This window comes from Corythoichthys intestinalis, chromosome 19 (assembly GCF_030265065.1).
Source record: "Corythoichthys intestinalis isolate RoL2023-P3 chromosome 19, ASM3026506v1, whole genome shotgun sequence".
Classification (NCBI taxonomy): domain Eukaryota; kingdom Metazoa; phylum Chordata; class Actinopteri; order Syngnathiformes; family Syngnathidae; genus Corythoichthys; species Corythoichthys intestinalis.
Window position 1 is genome coordinate 13,638,428 of NC_080413.1, and position 21,422 is coordinate 13,659,849.

The 21,422-nt window shown below is 37.2% G+C and overlaps 1 protein-coding gene and 1 long non-coding RNA gene across 7 annotated transcripts in view; one reads left to right on the forward strand and one right to left on the reverse strand.

The window, feature by feature from the left end:
• Nucleotides 1–9,089, reverse strand: part of vegfab (vascular endothelial growth factor Ab) — a 31,092-nt gene extending 22,003 nt beyond the window's left edge. The window contains exons 1-2 of one of the 4 annotated variants that reach the window (XM_057822440.1): nucleotides 8,453–9,085; nucleotides 6,434–6,476 (exon numbers count right to left, since the gene is read on the reverse strand). In XM_057822440.1, coding sequence (XP_057678423.1) covers nucleotides 6,434–6,476; nucleotides 8,453–8,506 — 97 coding nt within the window. In that variant the 5' untranslated portion in view covers nucleotides 8,507–9,085. Of the gene's footprint in view, nucleotides 1–6,433; nucleotides 6,477–6,928; nucleotides 7,849–8,452 lie in introns of those variants that run through there. The other 3 variants (XM_057822441.1, XM_057822439.1, XM_057822442.1) reach the window with 3 other exon arrangements.
• Nucleotides 1–21,422, forward strand: part of LOC130907409 (uncharacterized) — a 197,351-nt gene that overhangs the window by 62,787 nt on the left and 113,142 nt on the right. The gene's annotated exons all lie outside the window — the stretch shown is intronic.

The window sequence follows — 21,422 nt, forward strand, 5'->3', positions numbered from 1 at the left end:
ATTTTAAAATATTTTTTAACTCATTGGCTGCCATTCACTGTGATAGACATCATAGGCACTGAAACATCGTCATTCAATGTCAACCCTGTACATACACAGTGGTATGAAAAAGTATCTGAACCTTTTGGAATTTCTCACATTTTTGCATAAAATCACCAACAAATGCGATCTTTGTCAAAATCACACAGAGTAAAAAAGAGTGCCTTAACTAAGGGGCAGTTTACATGGCGACTCTGTGACACAAAGACGCAATGACTGAGTTGCGGACTCGCCTCGCGTGCATATAGTGTCGGCAAAGATGAAAAATTCTGAATCCTGCCTCCAAAGTGGAAGAATCCGATTGCGGGGGGTTGAGGGGGGCTTCCTCGGCATGCATATCAAAGGCTCCAGCAGCGCGAGACCGCGTCGTTAACGTCAGCACTCGTACACGTCACATTGGGCGTGCGCAGCGGTGCTACTTAACATTAAAAACAGCAAATATGGCGGAATGTCAGCTTCAATTTACCGTTTTAATAATATTTTTAAAGTAAATATGTTGAACGTTTCAATTTTTGTGCCGTTTTGAGCAAAAGAAAAATGACATTGCTTCGAGTGGGCGAGCATATTTTTTTTCCGGGCTGAGGGAGCTTGTTGGGGTAAAAGTGCATCATTCTCTGTCGCCCAGGAAATCTGCACTGCCCCCTAGGGCCTGGCATGAATACTACATCCTTTTCATGCGGAATCGCGACATTGTTCAAATGGAGACGCAAATGCAAATTTGACATTTTTCATATTCTCGGAGAATCACCATGTAAACGGCCCCTAAAACCACCCAAACATTTATAGGTTTTCATATTTTAATGAGGATAGTATGCAAACAATGACAGAAGGGGGAGAAATAAGTAAGTGAACCATCACATTAATATTTTGTGGCCGCCCCTTTGGCAGCAATAACTTCAACCAGGCGCTTCGTGTACCTGCAGATCAGTCTGGCACATCGATCAGGACTAACCTAGGCAAATATGACTGTAGTTCAGTCATATTCCTGGGATATCTGGCATGAATTGCTGTCTTTAGGTCATGCCACAGCATCTCAATGGGGTTCAAGTCTGGACTTTGCTTGGCCACTCCAGAACGTGTAGTTTGTTCTTCTGAAACCATTCTGAAGTTGATTTACTTCTGTGTTTTGGATCATTGTCTTGTTGCAGCTTCCATCCTCTTTTTAGCTTCAACTGTCTGACAGACTGCTTCAGGTTTTCCAGCAAAACATGCGGATAAACGTTTGAATTCATTCTTCCATTAATGATTGCAAGTTGTCCATGCCCTGTAGGAACAAAACAGCCCCAAATCATGATGCTCCCTCCACTATCCTTCACGGTGGGGATAAGGTGTTGATGTTGGTGAGCTGTTCCATTTTTCCTTCACACATGACGTTGCGTTTAACTCCCAAAGAATTCAACTTTAGTTTCATCTGTCCACAAAATATTTTGCCAAGACTTCTGTGGAGTGTCCAAGTGCCTTTTTGCGACATTGAAGGAGCAGCAGTGTTTTTTTAGACAACAGTGGGTTCCTCTGTGTCGTCCTCCCATGAACACCATTCTTGGCCATAGTTTAACATATAGTTGATGTGTGCACAGAGATATCGGACTGTTCCAGTGATTTCTGTAAGTCTTTAGCAGACACTCTAGGGTTCTTTTTTACCTCTTTGAGTATTCTGCGCTTAACTCTTAGCGTCATCTTTGCGGGCCATTCACTCCTTGGGAAAGACGCAACAGTGCCAAACTCTCACCATTGGTAGACAACTTCTCTGACTCTCAATTGATGAACATCCTGACTTTTAGAGATGGTTTTGTATCCCTTCCCAGCTTTATACAAATCAACAATCCTTGATTGCAGGTTTTCATACAGCTCTTTTGCCTGAGCCATGATGCACATCAGACAATGCTTCTCAAGACAATTCTTACCAGGTGTGTGTTTTATAGTGGGCAGGGCAGCTTTAAACCACTAATCAGTGATCGGGACACATCTGACCTAAATTGTTTGGTAAAAATTGGTTTCAATTGCTCTTTTTCTCCTTAGGCGGAGGGTTCACTTACTTATTTTTCCCCCTTCTGTCATTGTTTGCATACTGTCCTCATTAAAATATGAACATCTATAAATGTTTGGGTGGTTTTAGTTAAAGCAGACAGTTTTTTTCATCCGTGTAATTTTGACAAAGATCAGATCACATTTGATGGTGATTTTATGCAGAAATGTGAGAAATTCCAAAAGGTTCAGATACTTTTTCATACCACTGCGTATACTCATACAGATCAGGGGCGATTGCTCAGCTTCCCCTAAAGTGTCTACAAAATATATGATCAAATGTATACTGTTGTTTGTACATGTCATTGACTAATGGAGACTTTCCTGATCATCCTAGCGACACTTTCTTTGTTTAAAAATGACTGGCAAAAAATCGAACATGTTTCTGATGTTTTTTTCTATTGTAGCTGCTTGTGTTTCAAGACTTGACTTCTGACACTCTAGTTTCTTTCCCTACAAAGCCGCGGGTGCCGCTGAGCCTACACTTTGAGCTTCTCATCATTGAAAGACCAGCCTCCGCCACTTATGCAGATAGTTTGCTTATGGGTTTCTTGGTTCAATGGAGGTTAGCGTACCTTATTTCCCCCCCCAAACATTAGCATAAACAACCACGCCATAAATCATTTATCAGGGCCGACAAACTTGTTTTCATCGCAAACCACATTACAATTATCCCTGCTTAGGACCGCCATAAATGAACGAATAAATTATTACATAATTTCCTCAGCAATTTTGATTATTATCACTTGGCACAACGCTTACAATTCACATTCTGCCGCGGGCCTTGTAAAACTGATGTAGGTCTGGGCTGCGTGCCTTAAGCTTTACATTGTAATTTTTAAATATGGGCAAAATGATTAGAACATTTAATTACTATTCCACCTACTGGAAGCCAAAACGGAAGGAACATCAGGAATTCTTGTATGGTTTTAACACCTTGTGCAGTTGTGGTAAGGCTTGACAGGATTTTGGAGCGCATCCGTGGGAATTTTTTGCAAATTTCATGTTCAACCTGAAAGACGGCCTGCTGGCTCTGCTTGTCTTTTGCACTGCAAACTCAGCCAACAGGACAGGAATGACCTGATTATGGCAAGCCGTTTAAACATTTATTTGATATCCACCTTGTAGTCTAGTATGCGCTCTTTGGCCTCACTTTAGCGCACCAATCGGACCCTATTTTATTTCCAGCGAATCCGAGCTTGACTCTAGTTGACAATGTCATGCTTTTGGTAACATAGAATTGATGAAGAGTTATCTCTTAATATTTTAGCCTACATGTAAATCCATCAGAGTCAGGCAAAGCGCTCACCTCGTCCCCCGAGGAACATACTGGCCTCGGCGCTTTCAATCTGAGAACAAGCAAGCGGAAAACAAGCCTCCAACCGCCAATACAAACATGACGCCGGTGCTTGAAGAATAACTACAAGTTTCCTTTTTTTACCCCAATGGCAACGCGTCTCAAATCGGATTGGGCAATGATGGGATGACATTCCATTCCTTTCTAAAAAAGTGAATCTTTTGACCGTAACATTTCCTTTAGGTTAACCTCAGACATGAAAAAAATGCGGGAGGAAAAAAGTTCCAAATGTCTCCATTTAAAGGCTTTGGGGTGGAAAAGACAAAGTAGCCACCGGGTGGCGAGCCTGTGCAGTCTCAAGATGAACATCCACTCTCACACACACTTGCACTCTCTCGCACATACAAACACCCACCCACTGATTCACACTTAATCTCACTGACTTGCAAAATCACACTTTCGCAAAGTGACATAGTGCTGGGTGATCTGGCCCCATCGGGTTAAAAAAAAAAAAAAAAAAAAAAATCACAATTTTACTTTTCATATCGTACAATCACAATCCTCATGATTTCTTACAACTGTAAGTTTTAAAAAATCTCCTTTTAAAACATAAACTAGAGAGTAGCTAAACATTTTATTCACATATCATATCGTGCTTTATAAGCCTGGCGGGCCACCAATTTTCATTGGCACGTGAACGTCGTCTTCCATAGTATAATGGCATTAGTCCAACTGTGTTTGGAAACCAAATATATTTTAATACAACGGTATATGTAATTTTCTATACATTTTTATTGTAATAAACTGTTTGGAAGCCATCAACATTGGAGATTTATCAAAGGTGCTGTTAGCCAAACTACCGTCAATTCGCATCCCCACCAGAGGTGGCTAGAGTAGCCAAAACTTTTACTCAAGTAAGAGTAGCGTTACTTTAAAATAATATTATTCAAGTAAAAGTAGTTATCCAAAAAATGTACTCAAGTACAAGTAAAAAATTATTTGGTGAAAAGAATACTCGAGTAATGAGTAACATTATGAGTAACTGCTTACACTTTGGTTTTATTTATCTATTTATTTGTTTTTTTAAACAGCACAAACTTCTCTATATGAACTGTTGTTATAATGATACCGTACAATAACCCATTTCACAACCACATTAAGCCAAAGAAATGAAATAAAAAAAAAAAAAAAAAAAAAAAAAAAAAATGACAGAAATGAAGCATTATTTGTCCAAAGACCATGTGTGCCCTCTAGTGGAGAAAATAGTTCCTATTTTGAATAGTGAATAGTTCCCTCATGGTTACTATTATAAAATTAAAAGGATCATATCTCCGGGTTTCCGTTTTCAATCAGTGCCAAATAAAAACAGGGAGAAAAGTTTAAATCCGCACTCTAAAGTCATGTTGACGGCAACGCTCTATGTCAAATACTTCCTTTTTTTAACAGACGCCACGTGATTGAACAGATTGGCGTGATCATAGAATGACAAGCTTAAGTCTAATTGGCGTAATGGAGTCATGTGATTATTGTTGCGATGTCTGAAATTGGTAGAGCTACTTTTGGCATCACTGGCAAAAAAAAAAAAAAAAAAAATCTAATACATAAAGAGGAAAAATGTAACGACTCTTGTCTAGCCCAAAGTAGCGGACTAATAGTCGCGGTTTTTCTTCACAAATCTACTCAAGTAAAAGTAAAAAGTATGGCTTGATAAAACTACTTATAGAAGTACATTTTCTTTAAAAAGTTACTCAAGTAAAAGTACCGTATTGGCCCGAATATAAGACGGTGTTTTTTTTGCATTGAAATAAGAATGAAAAAGAGGGGGTCGTCTTATATTCGCGGTCTAAACATTATACCCATTCACGACGCTAGATGGCGCCAGATATCATTGAAGCGATGTTCTGTCATGCCAGATCTCAGCGGTCTAATCATTATACCCATTCACGAAGCTAGATGGCGCCGTATATCATTGAAGTGATGTTCTGTCATGAGAGATCTCAGCTACTCTCAAGTTTAACCAGTTAGCATTATTTTATTGCAATGTTTTTCCTTATTCAGATTTGTTTCAAGGCAACAGTTACAGTTAGACTTCACTTTGATGGTTAATGCAGTTATTGCAATTTTGTTGTTTTATCACAATAGATTGGTTTATTTACATTTCAAAAACCAGAAGCTATTAATCTACAAATATGATTGCACTTTAGTTTACGTATTTAAATACTCAGATATTAAGATTTGAATGAGGCAAAATAACATGCTTTTTCTCTCAAATATATTGTTATAATCATTTGTGTCGGATGTACTGTAATTATTTTCTGTATAAAAATTAATTTGGTGTTCCAAAAAGTCTTTTTTCAAACTTGAACTACTACCCACCTCTGATCCCCATCATTATTAGTCGGTTAAATATGTCACAGTCGATCAAAGAGATTGATTTTTTTTTTTTTTTTTTTTTTTCAATTTACGATCTAAAAGGTTTAGGGCTACCGCTATCGATTAATTTTCATAGTTGATTAATTGATCAGCTAGTTAGTTCAATTAATCGAGTAATCGGATAAGGAACATGAAAAATTAAAATACTTGAGCTGAGCCTCGAACGGTATAAAAAATAAATAAGGATCTATGTACAACAAAAGAACAATTGGCTAACTTACATAGCAAAAGTCCGCTAGCTTAAATGCTATTAAAACGCTAACGTCCCCCCCCCCCCCACAATGTTCTTAACAAAACGTTCAGGCACATATTCCCACGAGAAAACGGCTAAATATACCTATAAACTAAATTACAAATGCATTTAAAAACATTAACTCAAACAAAAACTTAGCTAATGTTGGTCTTAACATGTAGCAGTTGGATTCAGCCATGTGAAATGAGGCAGACTAGAGGGCAGAGTATCCACCCAAATCAGTAAAACTAAATGCAAACACTTTCAAAACAAACCATTAAAATGCCACTTTAATTAAACAAATACTCGAAGCACTAAAATTTAATTTGAATTTTTTTCCCACCCAGTCCTACTCTTGACACTTGTCACACTCACAAAAAGTTATTGATTTTCTCTAGGCCACCTACCGTCATGTGGACCTCTTTGCGTTTCCCTCGGTAATTGGGCACTCTGCAAAAAAATGTGCAAAAAGTGAGTTGTGCAAGTGTTCCTTGCTCAGAAATATATATTTACATTTTGCGGTGGAACCCCTTAAAGAAAAAGAATCTTATCTCAGCCTCTTAATATACACACACACGGTAAAGCTAGGCACGTACAGTGATAAATCACGACATGACTTATAACTGAGGGTTTCCCAGAGTCTGCTTTTATCGACTAATGTATAATTTCTGCATAAACGTGTTATAATAATATAACTTCAACTTGACATTAAAAGACAATGACGAACATGAACTCAATAAAATAGCTTACAATTTTGCTCAGAAAACCGGCATCTCCTGCCTGTATAGTGATTTTTTTTTCCCACCATGGCACTCATAGGGGCAATGTGACCTGAGCTTGGTACGTAACGTGGCAAACTTTTTACAACCCCGTGTGTGCGACAAGTGTGTTGATTTCGTAACCTTTATGGACTCCTGGCTGCATTCATTCCCATTAAAAGCCAGCAAGAATGTCAACCAGCCACTCCCCCTCCTCCACGGCACCCCCTTTCACTGCTTCACTTGCATGTGTGTGCGTGTTGCGTGAGACGGCAGCACTCGGCTCCAATTGGACTTAATGAAAAAAAAAAGAGAGAGTCATTCCTAATGAAGGGATGTTGGGTGGCCCGCCCCTTCCGGGTGGCGTGAGAGATGAGAGAGTGGGGAGCCAGTTGGGAGAGGGACCCCCCCTAACCTAATAACCACCCACCAACTCACTCACTCAAAACACTGAGATGGGTGTCAAGCTTTCAAATGTAGTAGAAGGTAGGATGCTCCTAATTTGGGGGTGAGGCCTGGAATTATTATGACTCATTTTTACAAGCAAGGCTTTTAACCATTTCTATCTTCACATTTCTTTTTGCTCATGGCTGTCTGTCACACTTTTGACCTAAGAGCAAGCAGCCAGTACCCGGAAAAGTTCATTGAGTTCTTAAAAAAAAAAAAAAAAAAAAAAAAAAGAGCGACTATGGGGGAAAAAAATTATCGTAAATTCATATTATATTCCAAACACTGCTGACTTGAAAATTACACTTGTGATATTGGATTGATTGATTTTACAATAACATTTACTAAATGTAAGTAATTCTTTTAATTTTTATTTTATTTTGAGAACAAGCAGGGTTTGAACAAACCACTGTTGACTTGCCACCTGCCTTATTTTAAATTTTTTAAAATTCCTATTTTCCTTTTTAAATTCTTGTGATGTTTATTTAGGGTTTTTATTTCAATTATTTTAAATTTGAAATCCATGTATACTTTCCAGTGTGTTATTGATAAATGTATGTTTTTGATATCTCAGAAAATTATTTAAAAATATCATAATTTAAACGTGTGTGTGTATATATATATATGATTATTTTTTCAAAAAAATATACATATTTTAGTCATTATTGTTTTTTTTATCATATTATATAGTTTATATTAAAATCATTAAACATTTTTTATTTTTAATAAATTGTCTTAAATACATGAACATTTATGTTAAAATTATTGCAAATTTTATATCATATTAGTTTTACATATTTACAAATTATTAAACATTTTTTATTTTTAATAAATTGTCTTAAATATATCAACATTTATGATAAAATTATAGCAAATTTTATATCATATTATATAGTTGTACATATTTATATTCAAATCATTAAACATTTTTTATTTTGAATAAATTGTCTTAAATAAACATTATGATAAAATTTTAGAAAATTTTAGTCATAATTGTTTTGACCTATTTTTAAATTTGTTTGATTAAAATACATGATGCATTAATAAATAAATCTAAATATTCAATCATAAGTAATAAATGTAAGCATGTATCAAAAGTCCTTGAGCAATTAAAAAATTAATACTTCTAATGCCGGCATTTTTTTAAAGGGCCAGTAGTGACCCGGCAAGGTCGAGTGACGCGATTTTTTTATTTTTTTTTTGGTCCCACGTTGGACTCACCTTGACAGCCGACAGCGTCAGAAATAATAGTGTCAAACTGTCAATAAAGTTCATGGTGTTGTCAAATCCAAATCCGGGCGAGGTGTTAGAATCCGCTGCGGTGCTGCTGGTGGGCGGTGGGGAGCTTCACGCTCATCAATTTCGTATTTACAAGCAAGAGGGGGTTAAAAAGGGGCTCCTGGGGGATGCGTCATGGGGTGCCGCGTCCATGTCTGTGCAGACGCCTTGCAAAAATACAAACAAACAAACAAAAAAAATCCTCTTTGCGGCCAAAACTCAAGCGATCCTCAGGGGGCGTTATGATCCACACGTTACGCACACAAACACAGTGAAGGCACGATCCGGGACGTCTCACATGGTGCGGCGGCGCGCTTTGCCGCACAGCATTACGCGCCGGAGAATATTCCCATGCTTGTCCCGACTGTGGCAGTCAGTCCGCCGCTCTGTAACTCCTTCGAACCGCAGCCAAGCCACGTCAAGCGAGGGGAGGGGGGGAGGAAAGCCGCGTATACGCTCCGCTCTGACGTTTCCCTTGCGCTCAGTCAGATGATCCACAAGGACCGGAACGCGTCCACCTTTCCGGCTCCACAGTGCACTCTACAGTGTGCGTGCGTGTCTGTGGGTGCGCGTGTGATTCTGAGGCGGGCCGGTCGTGATTGGTGACTCAAGGTAGGGGGAGGGCGTGGCTTGTTCAGCGCTGAGGGTGCTATGACGCTCTTTAAAAGAAAAGATATAAGTTTCAAGGTTTTGGTTTGGATTCGGACTCCACACCCAAGATTCATTCTTGACTTGGTCTCACTGAGTTTTGGTTAAAGCGCAATATTCAATTAAAACAGTGTTTTCCAACCTTTTCTGTGTCATGGTACGCAGGGCTGGCCCAGCCTATACGCAGACTCTGCAGCTGCTTAGGGCCCCTGAACACCAGTGGGCCCCCAATCTGGCAATTGTTTAATTTTTGATCTATTTTGTTTGCTACAGTTTGCTTTATTTGACTTTTGTGAGTTTTGAGACTTGATTACAAGCTTTAAAAAAAAAAAAAAAAAAGTTCTTCCTTAACTTCTTTCCTTCCTCTTTTAGAAAAAGGTTTGGCGCTATCTACTGTAAGTACTGACAATCATTCGGGGTGAGAAGTTTGAAGTATGCAGTGCAACAAAATCTGATTAATATACAAAATATGGACGTATGGGTTGGATTGCATGTATGGGTTTCACAGTACACTGTGACGAAATGGTAGGCCAAAAATATGGGCTCTTTTGCATTATTTTGCTTAGGGCCCCCAAATGGCCTGCCCCACAGTACACGTTTTTGTTGACGAATATTTTCCTGGCCTGAATTATGTTCCATTTAATCATATGTTGTACTTTGGATGATTCAAAGGAGCTATTGAGAAGTATCTCAGTATGGAATTGGAGGTGGAGTGCTGTCATCTTCACAAGATGATGATTTCCCCAAATGTACAATTCAAGGTAATGCTTGGCAATGTCGTGTACATAGTTAAGAGATCAAGAATCAAGAAAGATGCATATAAGGTTACAATTTTAATACATTTTTGCAAAAATATGGGCCCCTTGGTATTATTTTTGCTTAGGTCCCCCAAAATGGCCTGGTGGTACGTTTTTACTAGGGCTGTCAAACGATTAAAATTTTTCATCGAGTTAATTACTGCTTTAAAATTAATTAATCGTAATTAATCACAATTCAAACCATCTTTAAAATATGCCATATTTTTCTGTAAATTATTGTTGGAATGGAAAGATAAGACACAAGATGGAGATATACATTCAACATACGGTACATAAGTACTGTATTTGTTTATTATAACAATAAATCAACAAGACGGCATTAACATTATTAACATTATGTTAAAGTGATCCATGGATAGAAAGACTTCTTCTTAAAAGATAAATGTTAGTGCAAGTTATAGAAATTTTATATTAAAACCCCTCTTAATGTTTTCGTTTAATAAAATTTGTAAAATTTTCAATCAAAAAATAAACTAGTAGCCCGCAATTGTTGATGTCAATAATTACACTATGCCCATAAAATCAGTCGCACCCAAGTGCCAGCAGAGGGCGACAAAACTCCGAAAAACACAAGTAACAAGTTGGCATTGCACTGTGCTGTCATTTTAATCTGTTTGAGCGGGGCATGTGCGTTAATTGCGTCAAATATTTAACGTGATTAATTAAAAAATTTTAAAAAAATACCGCCTGTTAACGCGATAATTTTGACAGCCCTGGTTTTTACATTGGAAAAAAATCTCACGGCACACCACATTGGCGGAGTGTGACTTTTGGGGTTGGGGGGGCACAACATGTTAATGACCCTGAAACGCAGTGTCAGCAAAAAATTAACTTACAAGAATATTTATAATAAGTTGAAAATGAGCATTTTTGTTTCCCATCATTCTTGAGGGGAATTCCAAATCAGGCTGCTTAGGCTATACTTTTCACCAAGATGGTCATCCATTGAATATGGTACTCTTGCCGGTGTCGTGCCAATGTAGTTACCCCAGTCAAAAATTGTATCCCCTGGGCGGAGCCATATGGAGGTAGATTTGTGTCTCCATTATTCAATCAAAAAATGTGTTTGAATGCAAAAATTTGAAACTCAAAAAATGCATTTGAAAGCTATTTTTCTTTAATTTTTTATTTATTTTTTTTTGATTGAAGCAACTTTTTTGAATGAAGTAATGTTTTGCATTTGGGCCACATTTTGGCTATTTGTGTCTTTATTATTCAATCAAAAAATAAGTAGCTTCAAACAAAAAATATATATTTTCAAACAAAAAATCAATCAAAAAAGGCAAAATTTCAATCATAGAAAAAACGTTTTTGGATGCGAGACTCAAATATTTGCATTTGAACACTTCATTTTTAATTTAAAAAGTTTTGTTGATTTTAGAAATCGTTTATATATACTATATATATATAGGAAAGTCAATTACATGGACTGACACTTTTCTGCCACCAGCGGGGCCTGACCCCCCCCTTAAACTCCACACCACCAACCAAAAATGTTCCAAAATTACTTTCTGTACAGTATGTTTAATTATAAAATAATTATTTTAAAAATGTATACTTCTTACTTACTCAGTGTGAAACTTGTGAAAGCCTGTCTGGATGAACACAAAGCCGATATCCTGGCAGGAATCTTCGTCAACAGCTCTTAGTTTTAGTTTGTTAGTCTGTTTTTATTTTTTATAGCAGTTAGGATTTTCAGACAGGCAGTCTTTAATCGCATCATGAGCAAACATCTCGCTGACAATGGCTTTGCAGGCAGGTAGTATTGTCTCTTTTTGGATTCAGCAACAAGTTTAGCAACAAGGTAACTGGCTTTGAAGGCTTTCTCATTTACCTTTGTAGTGTTTCTCAAAAAAGCCAGTTTCTCTGTGTTTTCATGGAGGCGAACAAAATAGTCCATGGACTTGTTTTGAAACGAGGGCAAATGCAACTGCTCGTGTCGCGTTCAAGAACTGCTTGGATTTCGAGCCATCACCCACCTTGCTGTCCTCGACAATGTGTTGGAATAAAACACATGGGGAGGATTGACGGTCTCGCATATGGATGACATGGGAAGGACACTTTTGTGTATATTCACGCTTGACGACTCCTATCAAATGATGTACAGTAGACGTGCTGGGGTCCACATTGTCGTGGACAGCAAGGTGGCTGATGGCTAGAAATCTGAGCTGTACTTGAACGCGACACGAGCAATACCTTGCTCATTTGCACACGACCGCAACCTTCTCCCTACTCCTTCTTTCCTACTGCAACTCCGCCCGACAACGTAAAAAAAAAAAAGCGATATTGGATAACTTCTCGCTGCACACCCGACGATCTCTCACGGCACACTAGTGTGCCGCGGCACACCGGTTGAAAAACACTGAATTTAAAGACAGTTGCTCAAAGTACTTAACTCATGGCTGCCATTGACGGCGATAGATGTCGCATGGATTGGACGTCTGCTACTTCCAAACTAATTTAAATTCACAGCAGATGTATGAAAAGAGCAGCACGATTGGACGTCTATCATTGTCAATGGCACTGAAAGCGATTTGTATGCAAATTGGGCACTATATGGGAGCAGCCATTCTTTGATGTCATGTATACCTACGCACATACACACTTATTATAGACTCGAGCATAGATGCATGTGATAATAGAATAGAATAGAATAGAATAGCCCTTTATTGTCATTATACAGATGTACAATGAAATTGTGGAGCATCTCCCTTTAAAGTGGAGGTAAAAAGTAAAAATCTTGAAAGTGGTTTGCAAGAATAAAAGTATAAAATCTAAATAAATAGAGAATATGTATAAAGTAGTCCTATGTTCCGGCAGTGCAAATAATTGAAGTAGCAGCAGTTGACAGTGAAAGCTTTGAATATTGCACATTAATATTGCACGTAAATAAGTATTGCACATAGAATATGTGTGAATAGAAGGTAGGTAGCAGAAGTTGACAGTGAGGCATTGAATATTGCCCTTAGTAAGTATTGCACATAGGTATTAGGGCTGCAGCTATCGATTTAGTCGTTGATTAATCGATGAAGTAATTAGTTTGAATAATCAAGTAATCGGATAAGGAACATAAAAAAATCAAAATAACTGTACTGAGCCTCAAACAGTATTAAAAAAATAAATAAATGAGGATCTAAGTACAACAAAAGAACAATTGGCTAACTTAGCTAAAATCTACAAGCTTAAATTATTTAATAAAAAGCTTTGTTTTTCAATGCTCTTAACAATTGGTTCAAACACATATTCCCACAAAAAACAGCTAAATATACAGTACCTATAAACTAAATTATGAGTGCATTAACTCATGCATTAGCTCAAACAAAAACTTAGTTTATGATGGTCTTAACAGGGAGCAGCTGGATTCAGCCATGTGAAATGAGTTATGTCATATTCACTGTTGCCACTAGAGGGCAATGTATCCACCCAAATCTCTATAATTAAATGCAAACACTTTCAAAACAACAATTTCATCGCCACTTTAATTAAACGAATGCTTGAAGCAGCAAATTTAAACTCGAATCTTTTTTCTAATCGAATTACATGACTTAATCGATTAATCGTTGCAGGAATAGCTGCAACTTACCATTGAAGTGATTTTAGGCGTGTTTTAAGTAACGACGAAGACAAAATGGATGACTATTTCCGTGAAAAGTAATATTTTATTAAAGCTTTCTGAAAACTGTAGTCTGCAGCTGTATCGATTATCAAATTCAATGGCATTAAATTTTTTTAATCGATTAATTGCAGCATTATTAAGAAGGTAGTTTAGACAGTAAGATGTCCGAAAATTGGAAAAAATGTGAATTGTTGTTCCAAAGTAAAAGCAGATTTGTGTTCATGTCCTAGTTTGACTTAACAAAAATATAATGACAAATTCTGATCATATTCACAACTGATGTTTAAGGTGAAGAAGGTCCTAAACGATTAATTGGTTCGCAGAATAGTGGTCGATTAATTTGCTAACCGATTGGTTGTCGATTACTCGATTAATTGTTGCACCTCTAATGGGTATTAATGACATCAAGAGGCAGGTAATTTGGGATACTCACATTTGATTGGCCAAAATGTTGACACCCACATTGGCGTGGTTATGTATAAAATTTTGATTAAATCAGGTTCAATTCAATAAATGAGAATATCTCGGTGAAACGTATAAATTCATTTTACACGTATTTCGATTTTTTTGTTCTTCAAAATTTCAATCGTTACAGCTAACAACCAAACTAAATTTAGCATTCAAAAACTCAAATATGACTGAATTAACCTAGTTTTTGCGTAGTGTTTTCAGGGACAAACAAACAAGAAAACTAAACAATTTCTCAACTCATTCGCTACCATTGGCGGTGATACAGTGATTTCTGCCAGCCCGTCTGTCGTCGCCAATGGCAACCAATAAGTTTAAATTTCCTACTCACCCCTCTGAGTCAAACGCTAATCTTTCCTGTCCTCTCTCAATGGCGACCTATGAGTTAATATGTCATTCAAACCCGCCTCTTTCTTCAGTTTATTTGTTCTTTGTTCGTATGTCAGGAAAGGTTTTGACCCGTAACACAACAGAAGGTTAAGAAAAGAGTTGAAAATTGTGGGCGTTCCACAGGGCTCAGTACACAGTACACAGGCTTTTGTGTTTAACAGATAATTGCTGTAATTAGAGCATAGTTTTGTGATAAGTACATTGGAACATACAAAGTTTAACAGATTTGGGTCACGTCACTGCTGTAGGACCAGAACTGAATTTCATATTACGTTAGGATATAAATATGTAAACGTACATTAGCATTGAAACTAGGGTATTTCCGATCATGTTTTTTTGCTCCCGATCCGATCCCGATCGTTTTAGTTTGAGTATCTGCCAATCCCGATATTTCCCGATCCGATTGCTTTTTTTTTGCTCCCGATTCGATTCCAATCATTCCCGATAAATTTTCCCGATCATATACATTTTGGCAATGCATTAAGAAAAAAATGAATAAAACTCGGACGAATATATACATTCAACATACAGTACATAAGTACTGTTTTTGTTTATTATGACAATAAATCCTCAAGAAGGCATTTACATTATTAACATTCTTTCTGTGAGAGGGATCCACGGATAGAAAGACTTGTGACTTTGTATATTGTGACTAAATATTGCCATCTAGTGTATTTGTTGAGCTTTCAGTAAATGATACTCTAGCCATGCCCAAATGCATGATGGGTGGATGTAACACACCTTTAGCAACCATGACTGTGCGTAGTGCTATCAATTGATATATCTTCTCTGCATTGGGAAATAACATAAGGTGATAAGAAAATGAGCACTTGCTACCTTGCTTCCCCACATTGCTTCCCATGATATTTCTAATCGTAGGGAGAGGGATTGTAAGGCTTTAGCCAATTAAAAAAAGGCTCCAAAGGCTGCCAAAATTCACTCTTCTCATTTTACGCTGCCTTTTATCTCTCTATTTAGGTAAAACGGCGCCTTTACAGATTGAGCGCGACATTGCGTGAGTGGGTCGAGCAGCGCATACATTAATTGCGTTAAAATTAATTACCGCCATTATTGGGATAAATTTGATAACCCTACCTTAACCCTAGACTAAAGACTCTGGATAAGTGTAACATGTCTGTAACGTTAAATACAATTAGACAACGATTTAATTAAAATATATATATATATTAAAAAAAGGCATTGCCGATATTTTTTTGCCGATTCCGATACTTTGAAAATGACGTGATCGGGACATCTCTAATTGAAACTGTTTAGGATTCCATTCATTCTCAATTTTTTTCCCTGCTAGTTATATTCTGGTTGTGTCCGAATCCAAATCCCGATAATTGAAAACTGAAATATTCAGCATAGCTCTTTACTGCCATCTACCACGCGTTCAGTACACCGTGACCTTGGCAGGATACTGTGGTCTACTGAGTACCCTTCTAATTATAGGTTGTCATTACAGCATTGCTAAAACAATAAAGCTAGTAACGGCATTTGACCGGCGCTGACTGTAACTTTCCAAAATGTGTGTCAGTGTGTGTGCATGCGGTCACGTATTCCAGGCAAAAGTCTGCGTGAGCGCCGTAACGTCAGCATCAACTAGTCACTGTGACTTCCCCTTTTTTCCCTTGAATGGAGCTTCTTAAAGATCTCATGCACAGAAGGAGCCACCTGTCTTCCAACTTTTTTTTTGGTGTGGGGCTGGGGGGGTGGTAACAGCTGGTGCATCCCGCTGACTGGGAGGGAGGAAAGGAAAGAGGAGTCATCCAACGTGATGACAGATAAAGCGCTTCATTCAAATGTTAATCATAGTTGAGAAGGGCCGACGTGCAGTTCGACACACTTGAGATTTCAGCGCTCATAATACATGGAAATGCTTTTTATTTCCGAATTTAGAGGTGTCAAACTCATTTTTCGTCACAAGCAGTATTGTTGTCTGTGTTTCATGGGGCTGGAATCTGATTGGACAAAAAAAATATCTTACATCCGTATATATATATACATATACGAAAAGGCAGATGGGAACAATTGAATACTGTATTAATTTGGGAAAAGGCCTGAGTGCTATCAAGGCGTCTTTATACAGTGGTGCAGCCCTCTGCTGGCCCAACATGTCACTGCGGCTCTCATTGATGACCACTGCTCTCTGTGACATGGTGACAATGTGCAACGGTACCTTAACTTTCTGGTTATGTCATGAATCTAGTGCTGCAACGATTAATCGATTAACTCGAGTATTCGATTAGAAAGAAAGATTCGAATTAAATTTTGCTGCTTCGAGTATTCGTTTAATTAAAGTGGCGTTGTAATGGTTTGTTTTTGAAAGTGTTTGCATTTAGTTTTATTGATTTGGGTGGATACACTGCCCTTTAGTCCGCCTCATTTTACATGGCCAAATCCAGCTGCGCCCTGTTAAGACCAACATAAGCCAGGTTTTTGTTTGAGCTAGTGTTTTTTTAATGCTTTCATAATTTAGTTTAGAGGTACAATATTTAGCCAATTTTTGTGGGAATATGTGTCTGAACCATTTGTTAAGAGCATTGTAAAAAAAAAATTTTTTTAGTATTTTATAGCATTTAAGCTAGTGGACTTTTGCTATGCAAGTTAGCCAATTGTTCTTTTGTTGTACATACCTGTATGTAGATTGTTATTTTTATTTATGTATTTTTTTATACCATTTGCGGCCCAGCTTAGGTATTTTAATTTTTTCATGTTTATCCGATTACTTGATTTTTCGAACTAACTAGTTCATCGATTAATCAACTATTAAAATAATCGATAGCTTCAGCCCCAGTGTGTTATATAGCGTAATGAAATTTTTAGGTAGGAAATAAGAATTTTTTTTTTTTTTTTAAATCTTGTTTTTGAGTGAAAACAGTGAAAAAGTTTTTTTTTCTAGTTACTTCTGAGATGCAATTGTTAGCCGTTTTCAACAATGTGCATCGAAAATAAAGACATTGACTGAAAATGGTTCAATATTAGATGAAATGTCTTGTTTTCTCATGTACATTTATAATTGCTCCTTACCAAAAAAAAAAAGTTTTATCCGATTACTCGATTAATCGATAGAATTTTCAGTCGAATACTCGATTACTGAAATATTCGATAGCTGCAGCCCTATATTAATCTACATCATAATGACAATAAAAATTATGAATTTCCTATGAGTGCCAACCCAGAACTCAGCATTCATGAAATAATCTTGTGAAATGTGTGATTGCGAAGGGTGACAGTGTTGTATGGTTTGACGTTTCAACATAATGGCCCTTACTTGAATAGAATGGTCTGGTCTTCCTGGGTGTGTATATCTTAGCGTTACTTCTACTGTATGTTTCCAGGAAGTTCATCATATCTGCCGTGGAAAGTTCCAATAAGTTGATGAGTTGTGTGTAAAGAATCTTGGGAATCTTGGGTGGTGGCAACCCTTCGGTGTGTCACGATGCTAGCATACATGTTAGCATTACTAACAGAAAATGAAGATTCAATGTTTCTTTGAAGTTGATCGCATCTGGATTTAGGTGTTCAAGTGAAATACAATCCAAAGAACAAACTTTTAGAAAATATTCTTCTGAGCAGATCAGTCCTGAGTCAGGGTGTAACTAGGGTTGTTCCGATCATGTTTTTTTTGCTCCCGATCCGATCCCGATCGTTTTAGTTTGAGTATCTGCCGATCCCGATATTTCCCGGTCCGACTGCTTTTTTTTGCTCCCGATTCAATTCCAATCATTTCCGATAATTTTTCCCAGTCATATACATTTTGGCAATGCATTAAGAAAAAAATTAATAAAACTCGGACGAATATATACATTCAACATACAGTACATAAGTACTGTATTTGTTTATTATGACAATAAATCCTCAAGATGGCATTTACATTATTAACATTCTTTCTGTGAGAGAGATCCACGGATAGAAAGACTTGTAATTCTTAAAGGATAAATGTGACTTTGTATATTGTGACTAAATATTGCCATCTCGTGTATTTGTTGAGCTTTCAGTAAATGATACTGTAGCCATTTAACGGTTCTGCCCAAATGCATGATGGTAAGTGCAACCATTACTGTGCGTAGTGGCACCAATTGATACATCTTCTCTGTATTGGGAAATAACATAGGATGTTAAGAAAAAGATCAACTACTACCTTTCCTCCCCACATTGCTTCCCACTATATTTCTAATTGTTGAGAGAGGGATTGTAAGGCTTTAGCCAATTAAAAAAGGCTCCAAAGACTGCGAAAATTCACTCTACTCATTATACGCTGTCTTTTACCTCTATATATAGGTGAAACGGCGCCATTATAGATTGAACGCGACAATGCGTGAGTGGGTCGTGCAACGCATGCGTTAATTGCGTTAAACATTTTAACGTGATTAACTTAAAAAAAAATTAATTACCGCCGTTAACGCGATAAATTTGATAGGCCTACTTTAAGCCAAAACTAAAGACTCTGGATGAGTGTAAGATATTTTGTCTGTAACATTAAATACAATTAGAAAACGATTTAATAATAAAAAAAAAAAAAAATTATATATATATATATATATATATATATATATATATATATATATATATATATATATATATATATATATATATATATATATATATATTTAAAAAAGGTATGTCCGATATTTTTTTGCCGATTTCGATACTTTGAAAATGACGTGATCAGACCCGATCGATCGGGATCGGGACATCTTTAGGTGTAACGGTACACAAAAATCTTGGTTCGTTTTTGAGGTCACGGTTCGGTCAATTTTCGGTACAGTAAGAAAACAAAATGCCAAAATATAAATGTGCTAGTTGTTTATTACACACTTTTGTGCTTTCAACAATAGGAACATTAGCCTATACAAAGGTAGAATTTTGCTTAAAAAGTAGCGGGTATTTAAAGATAATAACCCAACAACAATTTGCCTTTCAGACCCTGCGTATTGGTTAGCTTTTTTTCTGAAAGAAGAAAAAAGAAGTCCTGTGCTAAAGAGAAAAGCAATCCCAATGACAAAGATTTTAACATGTATTTTACAAATCAAATGCCTCAATGAACCATTTTAATTTTTTTATTTTTTTTAATGAACGGTTTCCAAAAGCTTTATTGATGAATTTTCTCAAGTTAAAGCGCACAAAGAAATTAATCAATTTAATTGTGTAAGCAGGATCTGTGTATTATTCTTATTATTTAATTACAGGTGTTTTAGCTAATTTCAATTTATTTTATTTAAATGGGCTATTATTTATTTTATTATGTGTTTATTAGGGCTGTCAAAATTATCGTGTTAACGGGCGGTAATTAATTTTTTAAATTAAGCACGTTAAAATATTTGACGCAATTAACGCACTGGCCCCGCTCAAACAGATTAAAATGACAGCCCAGTGAAATGTGCACTTGTTAATTGTGTGTTTTGGAGTTTTGTCACCCTCTGCTGGCGCTTGGGTGCGACTGATTTTATAGGCTTCAGCACCCATGAGCATTGTGTAAGTAATTATTGACATCAACAATGGCGGGCTACTAGTTTATTTTTTGAAATTTTTACAAATTTTATTAAAACGAAAACATTAAGAGGGGTTTTAATATAAAATTTCTATAACTTGTACTAACATTTATCTTATAAGAACTACAAGTCTTTCTATCCATGGATCGCTTTAACAGAATGTTAACAATGGTAATGCCATCTTGTTGATTTATTGTTGTAATAAACAAATACAGTACTTATGTACCGTATGTTGAATGTAAATATCCATCTTGTGGCTTATCTTTCCATTCCAACAATAATTTACAGAAAAATATGGCATATTTTATAGATGGTTTGAATTGCGATTTATTGCGATTAATTAATTTTTAAGCTGTGATTAACTCGATTAAAAATTTTAATTGTTTGAGAGCCCTAGTGTTTATATTTTACAAATGTGATGTAGTATTCATTTATATTGTATATTTTATGTTGTAGGACCTGAGTTCCGATGTGAATATTAATTCCTACTTGTTTTGTTGTGGTAGGAGGGTTTTGTATTGAACACGGGGCCGTGTTGGTTATTATTATAGCAGAGAAGACAGCAGTAAATCAACAAAGATAAGTCAACTGTGCCCCGATCTACCACTCAGGAGATCTGATGGACTCAAAAAGTGGGTTACGATTGCATATTAGTTTGAAAATCGACCGGATCCACCGTATTTTTACACGAGTGACTTCCGGTCTGCCCGATCCTAGCTAGTAGTATTGACGCAGGAGGGCCGCGTCTCGGGTCAAATAATAAACTCTGCCGTTCTTTTCGCGTGCGTCGCGTTGAGCCGCTTCTGGGACGCGTCTAACACGCGGCCGCACTGCGACTGGTGTGCATTGGCTGATTGACTTTAACGCCCGCGTTTCACTGCGTTCTCGCGGCGGCCACGTTGTCGCGCCGTTGACGTTTCTGGGTTATACAGCATACTTGTCAGGGAAAACGCGGGCAGGCAGGTGGTGTGGGCCCAATTGCAGGGAAACAAAAAGCAGCAAGACAGGTGGCGTTGAACTCAAAACACGTTTTAATAACAACTAACCAAAAGCACAAAGTACAACCAAAAGGACTAGGGATCAAAAAGGCAATGTTCAATCAAAAACTTACTTAAACGGAGGGACTGGTACACGAGGGCCTGGACAGGACTTGAAAGTGACGTTGACATAGACAATGACGCAACAAGGAGTGAAAAGAAACCAGGAGCTTATGTATATACACACATGCAGACAAGGGGTAACGAGACAACTAGGAACAGCTGGGTAATACAGGAGGATACACTAGGAGCAGTCACACCAGGTGAAATCAATGGGTTATCACAGGGACAAGTCACACTAGGAAAAAACCAACACAAAACCTAACAATACTGTCCGTGTTGGTCCTCATTATAGTAGAGAAGACGGAGTAAATATAATCTACACAAAGAAACTGTAACCCGATCGACTCACAGCCTCGAAAAGTAAGGGTTACATTA